Below are 17,533 nucleotides of genomic sequence, written 5' to 3'. Positions count from 1 at the left end.
AATGGCACCACTACATTCGATGGCAAATATCGAGTCATATCCAACCCAGATAGTAACCTAACTCATAACTACAGGCGATGAAGACGTCAACCTACCGGCCTCGGGCAACAGCCACGGCAACCACAACAGGCCTGACGACAACCACGTACCCGCTCCGGCCTCCGACAAGCCGGCCCCAGAGTCACACAAGAAGGAGAAGTCTGTGCTGCAGGCCAAGCTCACCAAGCTGGCTATACAGGTAACCTATAACTAACTACATACGATGACGTCACCCTACCGGCCTCGGGCAACAGCCACGGCAACCATGCGAGGCCTGACGACAACCACGTGCCCGCTCCGCTCTCCTACAAGCCGGCCCCAGAGTCACAGTAGTGGATTTTTAACCAGGCCATCTTTAACAAATAAATATACACTATCAGTGCGCAAAAAGTGAGTGACGATATACGATACAAGGGGCCAGCGAAAAGTCTGGAAAAGGGACAAGCAGTCATTGTGTTTTGAAGGTCGAACTGGAATGTTGAAAGAAAGTTAAAGGACATTGTATACTGTGATACCAGCCCCAACCTATAGAAGACCGCAGTTAAATAACCCGCTCTCTTTCTACAGTGTTAAGTCGTGGATGGAGGCGCAATGTTTTCGACAGCTTTCATTACTTAAATATGCACCTTTTAGTGACGTAATATACAATTTGGACAAGGACTTAAATAGCCTTGGTTATTGTATAAAATTTCTCACGAAAAAAGTTATTGCTATAAACCAAGCTAGGTTCCTAAACTTCAAAGCAAAGCGACTTAGGGTCGGTTGCACAAAATCGTCTGTCACCGTTTTAGCGTTCGCAAAATTTTATTGTATCGGAATTTTCATACTTCTCTGCTGCTTGACGTTGATCAGTCTGTTAATTGTGGTTGGTGCAACTGGCCCCTACTCTAAAAGCGCTGCTGCTGAAACGCTGGTGGCCTAGCGGTGAGAGCGTGCGTCTTGCAATCTGGAGGTCGCGGGTTCAAACCCCGGCTCGTACCAATGAGTTTTTCGGAACTTATGTACGAAATATCATTTGATATTTACCAGTCGCTTTTCGGTGAAGGAAAACATCGTGAGGAAACCGGACTAATCCCAATAAGGCCTAGTTTACCCTCTGGGTTGGAAGGTCAGATGGCAGTCGCTTTCGTAAAAACTAGTGCCTACGTCAAATCATGGGATTAGTTGTCAAGCGGTCCCCAGGCTCTCATGTGCCGTGGCGAAATGCCGGGATAACGCGAGGAAGAAGAAGGTAACTGGCCCTTACTCTGACATTGAATTTTTGTTTATTTTTCAGATCGGTTACGCGGGCTCAACGATCGCGGTCCTAACCGTCATCATCCTAGTGATCCAGTTCAGCGTGACGACGTTCGTGACGGAAGGGAAGCCGTGGCGCGCGACGTACATCAACCACTTCGTCAAACATCTCATCATCGGTGTGACCGTGCTCGTGGTGGCCGTGCCGGAGGGCTTGCCTCTCGCCGTCACGCTTTCGCTCGCCTATTCTGTTAAGGTGAGAAAGAGAAACTAAACTAAGGTTTAGCCCTTTTTTATGACCCAGGGGGTCCGGGCCTTGATGATCCCTTATGAATCTCACTGGACATGAAGAAGAAGATGCAGGATCTGTACTGTTTTTGAGCGTTTTCCATAAGGAATACCCACAAGTATTAATGATACAGTAGAGCGTTGTTAATGTTTTTATTTCTCTTCCAGAAAATGATGAAAGACAACAACTTGGTGCGACACTTGGACGCGTGCGAAACGATGGGCAACGCAACGGCCATCTGCTCCGACAAGACTGGCACACTCACGACCAACCGCATGACAGTGGTGCAGTCATACATCTGCGAGAAGCTGTGCAAGGTCACGCCCAACTACCGCGACCTGCCCAGCGACGTGGCCGAGACGCTGGTCGAGGCCATCTCCGTCAACAGCGCGTTCACCTCCCGCATCATGGTGAGTCTGCTCCGACACACGGCCAACATGACAGTGGTGCAGTCGCACATCTGCGAGAAGCTGTGCAAGGTCACGCCCAACTACCGCGACCTGCCCAGCGACGTGGCCGAGACGCTGGTCGAGGCCATCTCCGTCAGCAGCGCGTTCACCTCCCGCATCATGGTGAGTCTGCTCCGACACACGACCAACATGACAGTGGTGCAGTCACACATCTGCGAGAAGCTGTGCAAGGTCACGCCCAACTACCGCGACCTGCCCAGCGACGTGGCCGAGACGCAGGTCGAGGCCATCTCCGTCAACAGCGCGTTCACCTCCCGCATCATGGTGAGTCTGCTCCGACACACGACCAACATGACAGTGGTGCAGTCGCACATCTGCGAGAAGCTGTGCAAGGTCACGCCCAACTACCGCGACCTGCCCAGCGACGTGGCCGAGATGCTGGTCGAGGCCATCTCCGTCAACAGTGCGTTCACCTCCCGCATCATGGTGAGTCTGCTCCGACACACGGCCAACATGACAGTGGTGCAGTCGCACATCTGCGAGAAGCTGTGCAAGGTCACGCCCAACTACCGCGACCTGCCCAGCGACGTGGCCGAGACGCTGGTCTTGGCCATCTCCGTCAACAGCGCGTTCACCTCCCGCATCATGGTAAGTCTGCTCCGACACGCGACCAACATGACAGTGGTGCAGTCGCACATCTGCGAGAAGCTGTGCAAGGTCACGCCCAACTACCGCGACCTGCCCAGCGACGTGGCCGAGATGCTGGTCGAGGCCATCTCCGTCAACAGTGCGTTCACCTCCCGCATCATGGTAAGTCTGCTCCGACACGCGACCAACATGACAGTGGTGCAGTCGCACATCTGCGAGAAGCTGTGCAAGGTCACGCCCAACTACCGCGACCTGCCCAGCGACGTGGCCGAGACGCTGGTCGAGGCCATCTCCGTCAACAGCGCGTTCACCTCCCGCATCATGGTGAGTCTGCTCCGACACACGACCAACATGACAGTGGTGCAGTCGCACATCTGCGAGAAGCTGTGCAAGGTCACGCCCAACTACCGCGACCTGCCCAGCGACGTGGCCGAGACGCTGGTGGAGGCCATCTCCGTCAACAGCGCGTTCACCTCCCGCATCATGGTGAGTCTGCTCCGTCACACGACCAACATGACAGTGGTGCAGTCGCACATCTGCGAGAAGCTGTGCAAGGTCACGCCCAACTACCGCGACCTGCCCAGCGGCGTGGCCGAGATGCTGGTCGAGGCCATCTCCGTCAACAGCGCGTTCACCTCCCGCATCATGGTGAGTCTGCTCCGACACACGACCAACATGACAGTGGTGCAGTCGCACATCTGCGAGAAGCTGTGCAAGGTCACGCCCAACTACCGCGACCTGCCCAGCGACGTGGCCGAGACGCTGGTCAAGGCCATCTCCGTCAACAGCGCGTTCACCCCCCGCATCATGGTGAGTCTGCTCCGTCACACGACCAACATGACAGTGGTGCAGTCATACATCTGTGAGAAGCTGTGCAAGGTCACGCCCAACTACCGCGACCTGCCCGTGGCAGGTGCAAAGTGCATAAATCGGCTTATTATATAACTAAGAAAAAAACTATAAGTAGGAGATTGGGTATAAGCGAACATGCGTGCGTTTTTTACCAACACGTTATTCAATATTTGTTTGTGATCCGAAGACAATTAGCATATAAAATCTTAAAATCACCATCTATGAATACATTAGCTTCAGCAAAGTTTATACAGTTGGTTAATATAGTTGAACCCTAAAACATTAGCTTGCACCAAATTTCTCATCATCAAGATATACTTAGTCGCATAGAAAGTTGTATTTTCGTTAATTAACCCGTATAAAGTGCCACGTCACATCACACCCCAAAGTACCAGTTCTCAGTATGTATTCTAATAATTGTTGTTTTTGTTTCCAGCCTTCACAAGACCCCACCGGCCCTCCCATGCAAGTCGGCAACAAGACAGAATGCGCTTTGCTCGGTTTCGTGCTCGGCCTCGGCCAGAGCTACGAGGCCGTGCGTGAGCGCCACACCGAGGAGTCCTTCACACGCGTCTACACCTTCAACTCCGTGCGAAAGAGCATGTCCACTGTTATCCCTTACAAGGGAGGCTACAGGCTGTATACTAAGGGCGCTTCGGAAATCGTCATGAAAAAGTAAGTTGTACCACATGTACCGTAGTTGGTGCTAGGCCTCGGCCAGAGCTACGAGGCCGAGAGCGCCACACCGAGGAGTCCTTCACGCGCGTTTACACCTTCAACTCCGTGCGAAAGAACATGTCACTCTTATCCCTTACAAGGGAGGCTACAGGCTGTATACTAAGGGCGCCTCAGAAATCGTCATGAAGAAGTAAGTTGTACCACATGTATCGTAGTTCGTGCTCGGCCTCGGCCAGAGCTGCGAGGCCGCGAGCGCCACACTGAGGAGTCCTTCACGCGCGTCTACCTCTACACTTTCAACTCCGTGCGCAAAAGCATGTCGGCGGTTATTCCTTACAAGGAGGGTACAGGATGTATAACTAAGGGCGCCTCCGAGATTGTTTAAAGAAATGAGTACCACATGTACCGTAGTTCGTGCTCGGCCTCGGCCAGAGTCACGAGGCCGAAATCAAAGACATTAAAAAAACCCTAAATGACCTAGGCGTTATTTAATATAAAGCATCATTGAATTCAACTGCCGCAATTTATCAACAAGTGCCATTAAAATTTCGCAAATTATCACCAAGTGCCAAATATTTATATTTTTTTCTAGATGTTCATTCATCTACGGACACGAAGGGCGTTTAGAAAAGTTCACGAAAGATATGCAGGACCGATTGGTGCGGCAAGTCATCGAGCCGATGGCGTGCGACGGTTTGAGAACCATCTCCGTCGCGTATAGGGACTTTGTTCCCGGCAAGGCTGAGATTAATCAGGTATTCCCTTATTCATAAAATTTTGCAAAGGTGTGTTAAATGTTTGTCTATTTCTAAAAAACAAAAGTTAAATTATCGGATAACGACAAACGACGGCTTGTTAGAATAGAATAGAAAGACGTTTATTTCTCTAGTTCGTGTGTTATATTCTGTTCTGTCCAACAGGGCCGGTGGTGTATTCGGCCTGTGGATGTGTTAGAATTGTTAGAGCCGGCTTATTAGAGTTGTTAAACGTGGCAGACGTTTATGAACAATGCCATTATAATTTTTGTGACTTTCGGAGTGATTATTTCCGAAAATATTTGCTTGATTAAAATGATTAAAAAGCGTTAAAGTTTGCTACGAAATTGGCAGGATCTTGCTTAGCACAGGGAGGGTTGGAAAGAAAGAGGCCTTTGCCTAGCAGTGGGACACACAAACAGGCTAAAAAAAACGTTTGCTGAATAAAATAACCCTTCAGTATAGGTACATTTATGGCATGTCACAGATATGTAGTTTCTAGGGTTTTGCTTCGTTTATAGTCCAAAATATGGTACGATCGAAAACTATCCCAGCCCTTATTCTAATGTTTTTTTTTCTACAGGTGCACATAGACCAAGAACCAAACTGGGACGACGAAGAGAACATTGTGAACAACTTAACCTGCCTCTGCGTAGTCGGTATCGAGGATCCCGTTAGGCCAGAGGTAAGCGAACGTTATATTCTAGTTGCATGGTAAGTCATCACAACTTAATGCAATATTTAATTAAGCTGATAACTGAAGAAATGTATGACTCTGCCATTTTAAACATTTACAAAAAAATCGTATACAAATAAAAAACCTTATAATTATCGAACTTGCTTACAAAATTTCACGAAAATCGATTGAGACATGCGACCCGTAGAGGAAAACAGCCGGACTGATAGACATACGAAGCTATTTTTACCCCAAACTGCTTCGCGTTCGCGTCAATGTTTCATAGGACGCATGTTACGGATGGTATTCCACCTGTCCAATTTCTTGGCCCAATGTCATTGCGTCTCACTCTCTCATTAAGCAAAATGTGCGACTCAATACACATTGGACAGATGGAATACCACACTAACACTGGTCCTTCGCCTTATTTATATTTACCATTTATTACCAGGTACCAGAAGCTATCCGCAAGTGCCAGAAGGCGGGCATCACGGTCCGCATGGTGACGGGCGACAACGTCAACACGGCGCGCTCCATCGCCGTCAAGTGTGGCATATTGAAGCCGACTGATGACTTCCTTATCTTGGAGGGCAAGGAGTTCAATAGGCGGATTAGGGATGCTAATGGCGAGGTAAGTACTTTAGTGCTGTAAGTGCCACAAGTTATCTAAAAGTGCCAAAAGGCATCACGGTCCGCTTGGTGACGGGTGACAACGTTAGCACGACGCGCTCCATTGCCATCAAGTACCAACTGATGACTTCCTCATCCTAGAGGGTAAGGAATTCGATAGGCGGATCAGGGATGGTAATGGCGAGGTAGGTACTTTAGTACCGTAAGTACCACAACTTATCTAAAAGTGCCAATAGGCAGCACGATCCGCATGGTGACGGGCGACAACCTCAACACGGCGCAATAAGTTATCTGCATGTGCCAAACGAGTAATATAATTTATGAGTAACAATGAATCCTATCGACATTACAGTACATAACGACCATAATGCTGTAAGTTATTAGTAAGTACCAACTGTTATCTGAAAGGCCAGACGACAAACTCACAATAAGTTCATTAAGCGGATTCGAAATACTAACAAAATATTTTTTACTGTACTTGTCCTAAATCTATCTATTTTTATTGACAGGTCCAACAGCACCTACTAGACAAAGTGTGGCCCAAGCTACGAGTTCTAGCGCGCTCGTCGCCCACAGACAAGTACACGCTCGTGAAGGGAATGATCGACTCCAAGTGTCAGGAGACGCGCGAGGTGGTCGCGGTGACCGGCGACGGCACCAACGATGGCCCCGCGCTCAAGAAGGCTGACGTCGGCTTCGCTATGGTATGGTCTCTATACGACTAGAGTTTAAATTATTTAAATGAATTATCTGAAAGTGCCAGAAAGGCATTTACCTGTGCCAGTTGCACCATCAGCATTTGATAAATTGATCAACATCACCCGGCGCGCTGCGGCAATTTACTATGAAACTTTCCATACAATAAAATTTAGCGAACTCTTTAACGATGACAAACAGTTTGATGCAAGGTGCAACCGACCCTAGCGGACCGTCTGTCACCGTAAAAGCGTTCGCTAAATATTTATTGTATGGGAAGTTGCATAGATATCTGCTGCGTGACGTTGATCAATCTGTTATTTATGGTTGGTGCAACTGGCCCTTAGACCACCAGACTAATTAAATGATGTGCGCGGCTAAAGCCCAAAATCAACCTTCGTGCAATCCGACAAGGTTCATATTTAACGTGAATTTTCTGTTTCCCCCAGGGTATCGCCGGTACAGACGTAGCGAAAGAAGCGTCGGACATCATCCTAACAGACGACAACTTCTCCTCGATCGTGAAGGCCGTGATGTGGGGCCGCAACGTGTACGACTCGATCGCCAAGTTCCTGCAGTTCCAGCTCACAGTCAACGTGGTGGCCGTTATCGTTGCGTTCATTGGTGCTTGTGCGATACAGGACAGTCCGCTTAAGGTACGTTTTAGGAGAATCTTGTAGATTTTGTTCGACCGATAGAAAGTTTGGCAGTCTACTCAATACGTTTTCAAGAAGAAGTAACTGTTTTAGCCTTCTATCTTCAAGGCTAGAAGATAGAAGGCTAGATTATCTAGGGCAGCGGTCGGCAACCCGCGGCCCGCGGGGCATGCGACCCGCCATCCTCTCGCTTGAGGCCCGCGAGCCTTCCTGGCTATTTTATATGTAATACTGACGAACGACAATGTCTGCTAAAGACACAAATATTACCAAAGTGCGGCCCGCGTCATCTTCGTTAACTAATATGTGGCCCTTGGTTGCTAAAAAGGTTGCCGACCGCTGATCTAGGGGATCGTATTGGCTATAGGTATATTAATGTTTTCTTAAGACGGTATTGACTATACAGGACTCGTTGTCAGTTAGCTCAAGGTACATATTTTTGAATCGTATAAGTTCAGATACTTCGACCATTTTCATGTTAACAAATCAGTCTAGAACGTCCTGATTTTTTTTACTCGTCGACTCTAGGACTCGCAAAAATATCAAAGATAATAAAGCCAAGATTTATAAAAGATGTGATCTTTTATTTAATCAAAAGTGCCAAGTTATATTTGTTATATATTTTTATTTATTTATATTTATTTTTATTTATTTATTTTAAATCAATTTTTAATGTTCATCCCACCGTGTTCCAGGCTGTACAAATGTTATGGGTGAACCTGATCATGGACACGCTGGCGTCGCTGGCGCTGGCCACGGAGATGCCGACGCCGGACCTGCTGCAGCGCAAACCGTACGGCCGCACCAAGCCGCTCATCTCCCGCACCATGATGAAGAACATCCTCGGACAGGCCATCTACCAGCTGTTCATCATCTTCTCGCTGCTCTTCGTCGGTGAGTTACTTCAGGGCATCTTACACGGCCACGGAGATGACGCCGGACCTGCTGTAGCGCTCTACGGCCGCACCAAGCCGCTCATCACCTGCACCATGATGAAAAGCATCCTTGGACAGGCCATATCTCTCTCCTTCTAGCTATCTATCCCACACGGTGGCGGGGCCAGCTTCCCTGCTTAACCTTCTCCACTTCGCCCTGTCCACGACAACGTCCTCGGATAGGTTATATGTTTTTATGAATATTGTTTACGTTTTTATTGTGCCAAATTTAAAAAACTGTTATTCTTTCCAGGTGACCGCATCCTAAACATCCCGTCAGGCCGCGGCAAGCAGCTGAACACGGAGCCCACGCAACACTTCACGATCATCTTCAACACTTTCGTGATGATGACCCTCTTCAACGAGATCAACGCGCGCAAGATCCACGGCCAGAGAAACGTGTTCCAGGGGCTCTTCACTAACCCCATCTTCTACTCTATATGGATCGGCACTGCGTTGTCGCAGGTATGTTCACATCACACTTCACTGTCATCAACATGATCCTCTTCAAGGAGATCAACGCGCGCAAGATCCACGGCCAGAGAAACGTGTTCCAGGGGCTCTTCACTAACCCCATCTTCTACTCTATATGGATCGGCACTGCGTTGTCGCAGGTATGTTCACATCACACTTCACTGTCATCAACATGATCCTCTTCAAGGAGATCAACGCGCGCAAGATCCACGGCCAGAGAAACGTGTTCCAGGGGCTCTTCACTAACCCCATCTTCTACTCTATATGGATCGGCACTGCGTCGTCGCAGGTATGCTTTAATTTTAGTTTTATCCTAATGGTATTTGCTGCTGCATAAGCACCTCCCTAATATCTTCTGCAGTGACTACGTCTCGCCTTTAGAAACTTTGGAATGACAGTCTTTATTAGCTACAAGGTCCACACAAGGTCTCAGACCAAGCAACTATTATACTTCACAGGATCAATTCCCGAACATAAAAGTGGGTCCAGATCTAGCAAGCTTGCTTGTTTGATGAAGTCTCGCTAACTATTCATAAATAAATCATATATTTATTCGCGTGCATTATGTAGAAATCTATAGCATTTGTGCAGTTCGCGACCCGACCAGTTTGGGACCCATATCTCAAACCTCCATCGTCATATCCTCAAGCTAAATAAAGACACCATACAAAACCAGAAGTTAACACGTATATATACCATTCCCAGGTGGTGATAATCCAGTTCGGCGGCATGGCGTTCAGCACGGCGGGGCTGTCGATAGACCAGTGGCTGTGGTGCCTGTTCTTCGGCGCCGGCACCCTCGTGTGGGGCCAGCTCGTCACTTCAGTACCCACTAGGAAGATTCCCAAGAAACTTTCGTGAGTGTTCTAAGTTCAAAAACTGTAGACGGTGCGATAAATCCCATGTCGAACAATTTAGAAGCTCATTAAGGCGGTGCGAGGACTCGCGACTCGAGACCAGTGGCAGTGCCAGTGGCCCTTAGTGCCAGTTGCACCAACCACATTTGACAGACTGTTCAAAACGTCACTCAGCAGTGAACTATGAAATTTCTCATACAATAAAATTTAACGAACTTTTTAACCGTAACATGCTGTTTGGTGCAACTGGCACTTCATCATCATCATCACCTCAGCCATAAGACGTCCACTGCTGAACATAGGCCTCCCCCTTAGGGGGGGGGGGTGAATGCCATAATCGCCACGCTTGGCAGGCGGGTTGGCGCTGCTGCCCGTCCATCGGTGGCCTTGGACGTGGTTTAAGGACATACCCGGGTCCTGGACGTAGTTTAAGGACATACCCGGGTCCACTGGCACTTAGAGGCATCAAATTGATGATCAGCACGTTCCGTATGTGTTGCAGTTGGGGCCGCGGGCAGCCGGACCCCTCCACCATCCAGCCCGGGCCTGACTACGACTCGGACCTGGACAAGAAGCCGCGCGCCGGACAGATCCTGTGGATCCGCGGCCTCACGCGCCTGCAGACGCAGGTACGTGCCGCACCCGCCGGCCTGGGAGGGAGGGGGGAGGGAAGGAAGGGGGGGACGAAGATAACGGACGAACACGTTGACGCTATAATAGCCGGAACACACTAAACTGTCATTCTGTGGAACTTGCTAGCTATGTAAACAAAAGTCACTAGTAAATTCATCATTTTTGACATTTTCAATATGGCGATTTGTTTACATAATTATAGTTAAACCGTAAGAAGTCTGCAGCGATTTTGATAGCCCACGCAGTGCAAGTGTCATTTTAAACGTCAAACTTCTATGAAATTATGACGTATAAATAACACTTACGCTGCGTGGGCTATCAAATCAGCTGCAGACTTTTATTGGTGCGACTATAGTTAGCAAGTTCCATAGAATGACACTTTACCACTACTACGAGTATGTTATACAGTGTGGAAAGATAAGTCGGGCCCTGGAGGGAAACTAAATCCTTAAGCTGGCTCATTTTACTTAAAGGAGACATTCCTTTATTTTTTAAAAGAAACAAAACTGCATTCGAAGTATTTTTCTTTTTTTCTTCACCCTTTTCTCCACCCTGTATACTACTGCGAGTACGGTGCGGTCGTGTGTTACGGCCGTAACGGGCTAACTTTTCATTTGCAATACGTAACGACTTGTAGCACGCGTGCGCGAGGATTTCGTGAATTAGCTGCGCTTTCCCTTATCTCGATGCACCTTTTAATAGATTATAGACCCCATACCTCACTAAATAAAGACTTGAGTACTTTACAAGATTAAAACTTATTCGGGTCCTGGTTTACCCTTCGGGTACGGCACCGTAAAAAACTATAAGGGCCCGAAATTAAAACAAATTGCCGTCATAAATATTTTTGATACATACGTTTATTGCCTACACTTTCTCTACTTTGCATTTATGTCTATCGAGTAAGTACTTCTCGAGACTTTTCTATTGAACCTAAACTCAGTGTTTAAGCTTTTCTATCGAAGAGTTATTTTTGATACTTCCCAACTGCATCAGATCAGCTCCGTTAGCATATTGAGTTAGATAAATGATACGTCCGCTATTTTCGTCCTTGCTTTGCAAAATTAATTCAACAAGTTTACAGATAGTTCTTTTAAATATTGTAGTTACGTATTTCAACAACGCATTAGTCTTTATACTGTTATTTAGAAAATATTTATGGTAAATAGTGTTATACTAAGGTTTAAATATTTTTTTAAAAACAAAGCTTGTTGAATTAATCAGGGGATATATGTTGCATTTTACGTTAAAATGTCGAGGGTTAAATGACATTTTACATTTGTGCAATGGGAGGTATAGGCACACTCCACAGTATGGGATAAATGTTGGTATATATCTATATATATATCTCGGTCAAAGATCTGTCTTTGATCGTCATTGGGTACACTTACATCTAATTCAAGTCTAAGCTAAAGTCGACCATATTATAATACATATAAAGTCTACTTTAACTCAGATTTGAAAGCATTTCTGCGTCTTTTAGTCAATATTTTGACTCTTGGACGCAGACCTTTCTAACGCCTTACTGCAAATAAAAAAGGTATATACATATATTCTATGATTGTTATTTGCACATAGACGTTGCTGGCTCAAGAATCACATCATAACTTTGGCTGTGAATTAAAGACTGAATCAAAATAAAAGTGTTGTGATGATATTCTTGTATACTTAATTTTAAAAATTAGGTTATTTATTATTGCACCAGCCTCATCATATATTTAAAGCTATAACGATGTGCTTGCGCAATAATTAAATATATATTCTATATGGAATTTAATGAAAACCAGTATATATATGAGAAACAGAAAATACATAGGAGTGGCAGAGATATGTTCGTGCTTAAAATGAGGGATAAGTTGTGAGTTTACAGCTGTTGTATAAAAGTACATGAAGCCAACAGGTCAACACAGCGGATACGTTGGGCATCCTAACGCTAAGTTACCGTTATATTCTCCATTTATATATACTTTTACTATTTTTGCATACAAACCGAATAATACCACCATTTTCAATATACTTATGCATCCATATATAGCATATATCGTCATTGAAACAAATAGTTACTATTTTTACACATTTTCTGTTGGAACAGTAAGCCGGAGTCACTAGAATTTTTTAATAAAGAAAAAAAAACCAACACAGTAAATTCTAAAATCAAACTTTCAAAGTTATACGTTTCATTGTTTTGTTTTATATTAATTTTTTGTTGTTTTCAATCTCATTTTACTCTTTTATTTTATTCTCCTATACTTCTGTTGTTTTACGACAGTTATTTTAATTTTATTTATACCTACACAGAGAAACACTTTACAAAGTAATATACAGTAGTAACGCTATATTATGTTTTGGCCCATTTATTAACGTAGTTTGACTTGCTCGATCGCTAATTCTCAAAAATGAACATATAAAATTAAAACATAAAAACCTATAAATTGGCAACCGAGCAATACTTGTATTAGATTTTATTTTTCAAAAATCTATTTTCATTATTAACCCCAGTGCCTGGTTTCATGACATATTTTTTATCTACCCCCTTTACTTTTTCTTTCGGCTATTCTTCGAGGGGTGGACGTATATAATATAATATATATATGATATCTCTATGTATTGGTATGTATTATGTCATGGTACCGGGCGGTAGTACCGCGCATGTTTCCTACCGCCTTGACGCTTCCCGTTCTCTCTAGTACATTGGTTTACTATAATTATATCTGAGTTGACTGAACCCCACTGTACCCATTGGCATGCGTAGCTGTGAAGATGTTACTTATCCCTCGCGCCCAAACAGTTAATATGACTTTATACCTATAGATCACTCAACACCACATCGCGGTATGAATATGACTGTCTCTTTCTCTATCTTTTATTTTACTCTAAGTCATACTGACTGTTTGTTTTTTTTAAGTTTGATTTTCTGTTTTTATTTTTGTCTGTTTTTTTATTTTGATTTGAGGATAGTGTTTTGCTTGTGAAGCCACTGGCCACCCGCCACCGCCTTCCGCCGACCCCTAGCCCGGCCGCGACTAACGAACACGCAGTAACGATTCATTTATTCCCACTGTTATTATTATTTTGTCAATATTTTCCGTTGAGTTACTGCAATGGACGTTTTATTTGAGTGTGGCGTGGATACTTGAACCTTAGAGCATGCCGGTTGCTCACTCACTAACAACGTATATAACAGTCGGTCGACCTATCCTTTGCCGTTGTGTTGTTGTCAATGTTTTTTGTGTTTTTGTTTGTTTTTTGTTATGTTTGTTTGTTTGTGTGTTCCCGAGCCGTGTTCAGTGCTCCTCAGGTGGTGAAGCGTCAAGTCGTGAGTAGTGCCTTGGCCGCTGGCGTTTCCTTTATTTGCCTCAGTTAGGCTTGATGTAGTGTCGTATGTGTACTAGGGGCGGCGTCGCAGCGCGGTGAGTACGTAGAGCCGTAACCAAACAGTGGTTCTGTGTAGCTTCCTAACATTTTTTTAATTTTTTTTTTTATATACAGTTGTGCAAATACCAGTAATTTCGCTTGAGAACGCATTTGATTCGCTTTGCTATAAGAAATAAGCTCGTGTGTTGTACGAAATAATATTTACACAATTGTATGTTGTAAAACGAGAGAAATCGTTCCGTATCCTTGGCTCCTAAAACTAGAAAATTAAAAAAAAGCATGTTAGTTGTCCGTAGCGTAAGTACCGTCGACAAAAATGCGAACCACGAAACGGTGGAAAAATTAACCCTGCGGCGTTCAAACATCGTTCAACCCCGTCCATTAGGTTCCTCGTCGCTAGGCGTAGTTTCCGACCAGGGTAGCTAAAGGCCTCGAACGCTCGCGAATCGTTTATTTCCATTTTTATTTATTTATTTCAGTTCATTCGGCACTCTTCGGTCATATTCGTATCACGTGACACGGCTGAGGCCCTACACGCATCAACACGACACACATTCCGTTTTTTTGGTTGTTTTCATACAGGTTGTTTGTATCGTGTTGGCCTGATTGCCAAGACTGCAGTGGGAGATGGATTGTAAACTTATTAACTGTTCTCTTCACTAATACATACCACATACCCGATCGAGGACCGTGACGTCATTGCTTTTAAATAAACATTAGATGACTGATATTTTCTGAGTAATTTGATTTAGTGCTTAGAATATTAAATAGACAACACAATTAGGACTTTATATGAACTCTCCAAATGTTAATATCTATTATAAAAAAAAATGAATTCGCAGCATATCTTTTGGGTTATTGCACATAACATTTTATGAAATAAATTGACTTTGTGACGAAGCATATACTTATCGTTTAGCTTTATCTTAGATTGTGCTGTTTTAAAATTTGTCTAGTTATTAGTTGCACATTAATATATAAAAATATTAGAAACACGACGATAAAATCGTCTCACAGTGTGTTGAAAGTTTGCACTATTTTATAACAGTCATAGAGTCGCCAAGCGACCACTCACATTTTAGTTTGCAAAAACAATAATCGAATTTGATGGTCTTTTTTGTACTGTGTTCGCCCATAAAAAATGGCCAAAGGCGCCTAGTATTTCAAAAAGATTGCATATACTCAAGATTTCGACCGGTATCGCCGTGATCCGGGCCTAGAGGTTATGGCGTCTGCCGCGAATGCAGCAGCCGGTTCGATCCCGGCCGCGGGCACCGGAGGCCTCGGTCATTCTCTTTCGTATATGACATCTATTTGAGTTTGAAAAACCGTTGTTTAAAAGCGATGACGTTAGTTCCGGGCCAGCGGTCCGCCGGTCGAGTCCTAACCGCGCCGTGGTGTCATGACTAGGACGGTGTGGAATGGCCCGGGGAGCGAGACCGTTGTTGTTGGCAACCGCGGCCCGCGCTCGAGACCGAGGTGTAGGGGCGGCGCGGCCCCGCCCGTCCCCGCCGGCGCGCTCACGGTACCCTAGCGTAGGTAGCGTAGCGGCCTGCGACACTCTGCGGAACCCTCGGCCATCCCGACTAACCGGCCGGCCTCACACCCGGCCTTCCTGACTGACTAGCCGTCCCCGCGTTCTCAAATTGTTTCTGGGAGCTGGTGAGACTCCCATTAACAGTTTAAATTTCTAGAATTTAGATTCTTTTCGTGCAGAGTGTCGTAGGCTTCACCTAGTTCTCCATAGCTCTGTCGTCTGTTATGCATCCCCCCCACTTTCCGGTAGTGTGTCCCGCGTGTCGTCCAGCACGTCCGGCATCGCCCCGCTTGTCATCTAGACTCCTCGGAGACCACATTGTTTTCGAACGATCGCTAGCACTTTTTAAAATCCTCTATACGCGAGCATGTCACTATCCGGCACCGGTCATCCGTCCAGAGAAGCAGGGTTCGATAGTTGCATGTCCTAGCCACGTTTTACTAGCCGTCGCATAGTCACGGTGTAACTCTGAATACAGCATCGCGGTAATCCACACCACACTCACGCGAGTGTCGCGGGCGGAGGGGGGAGGGGGTAGAGACGGGAGGAGGGGGCGGCAGGGGCGGGCACTGGAGGGTTGTGTTGGTTGCAGCTGCGGGTGGTGCGGGCGTTCAAGTCCACGCTGGAGGACCTGGAGGAGCGGCTGTCGGCGCACTCGGCGGCGGGGCTGCGCTCGCGGCTGCGCGCCGCGCCGGCGGACGTGCCGTACATCGACGAGGACGCCGCCGACCAGCCCGCCCGCACTGAGACCACCATATTCTAACAGACACCGCACAACACACCACCCTCACCTGGCACGTTTTACTTTGTCCCGGGGCGAGGCCCCGCTTTATTCGATATTTTGTTTGTTGCCGCGAGTCGGTGAGCTCCGATCGTACTTAACGACTAATCTCCGCGTAATCTCTCGCCTTCTCGATTAATCGACGCATATTTATGCTTTAAAACGATTTATTCATTTAAGTCAGTCTTAATTTATAGTACGTTAAGAATTTTTATTAAGTGTTGAAATTTTTAGAGGTAGGTAGTCGATAGCAATAAACCGAATAGAGGTTAGACCGGCCAGGCCGTGGCCTGCGCGCAGTGCCTGTACATTTCAATACATATTTTGTACGTTGATGTTAATAATACAATAGTGTTTGAGATTCTACTAGTTGACGATTCGCATAGTTTAGTGTTCGGGCGAGCTACTCGCGTAGCCTCCTCGAAGCGTACTTGTACATAACTATGAGGAGTGCATCTGTGTGTATATCGGAGCAGTGATATTTTGTATAGCTATTGTAAAGAAAAATTATATAAAACTCCTTTTTAAAATTGTAACTTTCCTTAGACTTGAGATTTTACTAAAATTTTAAAACTTTTTAATATTTCGACTCTCACTAGCTATTGTGGCAGTAGTATGTTTTACGATAACTTTGTTGGTAAGGACTTGAGCTATGCGACTATGCAGCCTACGTGTTTTGTTTCATAATAAATTTTGGGACCACAAACCCGACTCCTCGAAGCTGGGAGACCAATGCATTCTGTTCCGCCGTAGCGAACGGCTGTATACGCGCCTAAAGTTTAGTATGAATAACACACATCACGCTTACCAGAAAATAAAGAGCTATCAAAATGTATACCTATTTAAATAAACAAATTGGTTTTGCTAATGTTACGAGATCTATTTACATTGAATTGAAATAAATTTTCAAACAAATTCCATAGCATTTTCTTTTGTTAGTTGGGTGGGGAGAGAATTCTAGCGATGTCGCTCTTTTCAGATGTTGACGGTAAGTTAGGTGGGCTCGCTAGGCGTCGCTGTAAGTACCTAGTCGCATGCGCAGTACAGTACGGTACTCTAGGTGCGGTACTAGTACTAGTAAACGGAGCCCTCGCGGCTATTGACCAATCGTTGTATCGAGCGGTTGTCCCCCATAAAGCTTTTATGAAACCGAGCGGCCATTTTGTCAGTGGTCTTCAACAAAATGGCGGCTTCACACTTAGATTGTAAGTACTGGGTATACATTGATATAATGTGTAATTGTTTTAATTTTTGGTACAAATGTTTTTGTTTTTTTTATTATTATTTTTGCTTCGCATTTAAAGTGTGATTTGATGCTTATGTTACAGTGTTTTGCATGTACAGATATGTCTGTGAGTATGCACTTATTGTATTTT

General features: G+C 45.5%; 1 protein-coding gene across 1 annotated transcript in view; it reads left to right on the top strand.

Annotated features, from left to right (window-relative positions):
* The window catches only part of LOC134675460 (plasma membrane calcium-transporting ATPase 2), a 199,351-nt gene that overhangs the window by 168,110 nt on the left and 13,708 nt on the right, over positions 1 to 17,533 (top strand). The window contains exons 10-22 of the mRNA XM_063533729.1: positions 75 to 238; positions 1,316 to 1,531; positions 1,732 to 1,974; positions 3,911 to 4,149; positions 4,745 to 4,907; positions 5,491 to 5,592; positions 6,035 to 6,214; positions 6,723 to 6,917; positions 7,359 to 7,565; positions 8,261 to 8,459; positions 8,754 to 8,965; positions 9,680 to 9,831; positions 10,334 to 10,460. Of these exons, the coding sequence (XP_063389799.1) occupies positions 75 to 238; positions 1,316 to 1,531; positions 1,732 to 1,974; positions 3,911 to 4,149; positions 4,745 to 4,907; positions 5,491 to 5,592; positions 6,035 to 6,214; positions 6,723 to 6,917; positions 7,359 to 7,565; positions 8,261 to 8,459; positions 8,754 to 8,965; positions 9,680 to 9,831; positions 10,334 to 10,460 (2,399 nt within the window). The remainder of the gene's footprint in view (positions 1 to 74; positions 239 to 1,315; positions 1,532 to 1,731; positions 1,975 to 3,910; positions 4,150 to 4,744; positions 4,908 to 5,490; positions 5,593 to 6,034; positions 6,215 to 6,722; positions 6,918 to 7,358; positions 7,566 to 8,260; positions 8,460 to 8,753; positions 8,966 to 9,679; positions 9,832 to 10,333; positions 10,461 to 17,533) is intronic.

The sequence above is a fragment of the Cydia fagiglandana genome, chromosome 22 (assembly GCF_963556715.1).
Source record: "Cydia fagiglandana chromosome 22, ilCydFagi1.1, whole genome shotgun sequence".
In the NCBI taxonomy this organism is placed as follows: Eukaryota; Metazoa; Arthropoda; class Insecta; order Lepidoptera; family Tortricidae; genus Cydia; species Cydia fagiglandana.
This window is presented reverse-complemented; position numbering and strand designations above follow the sequence as displayed.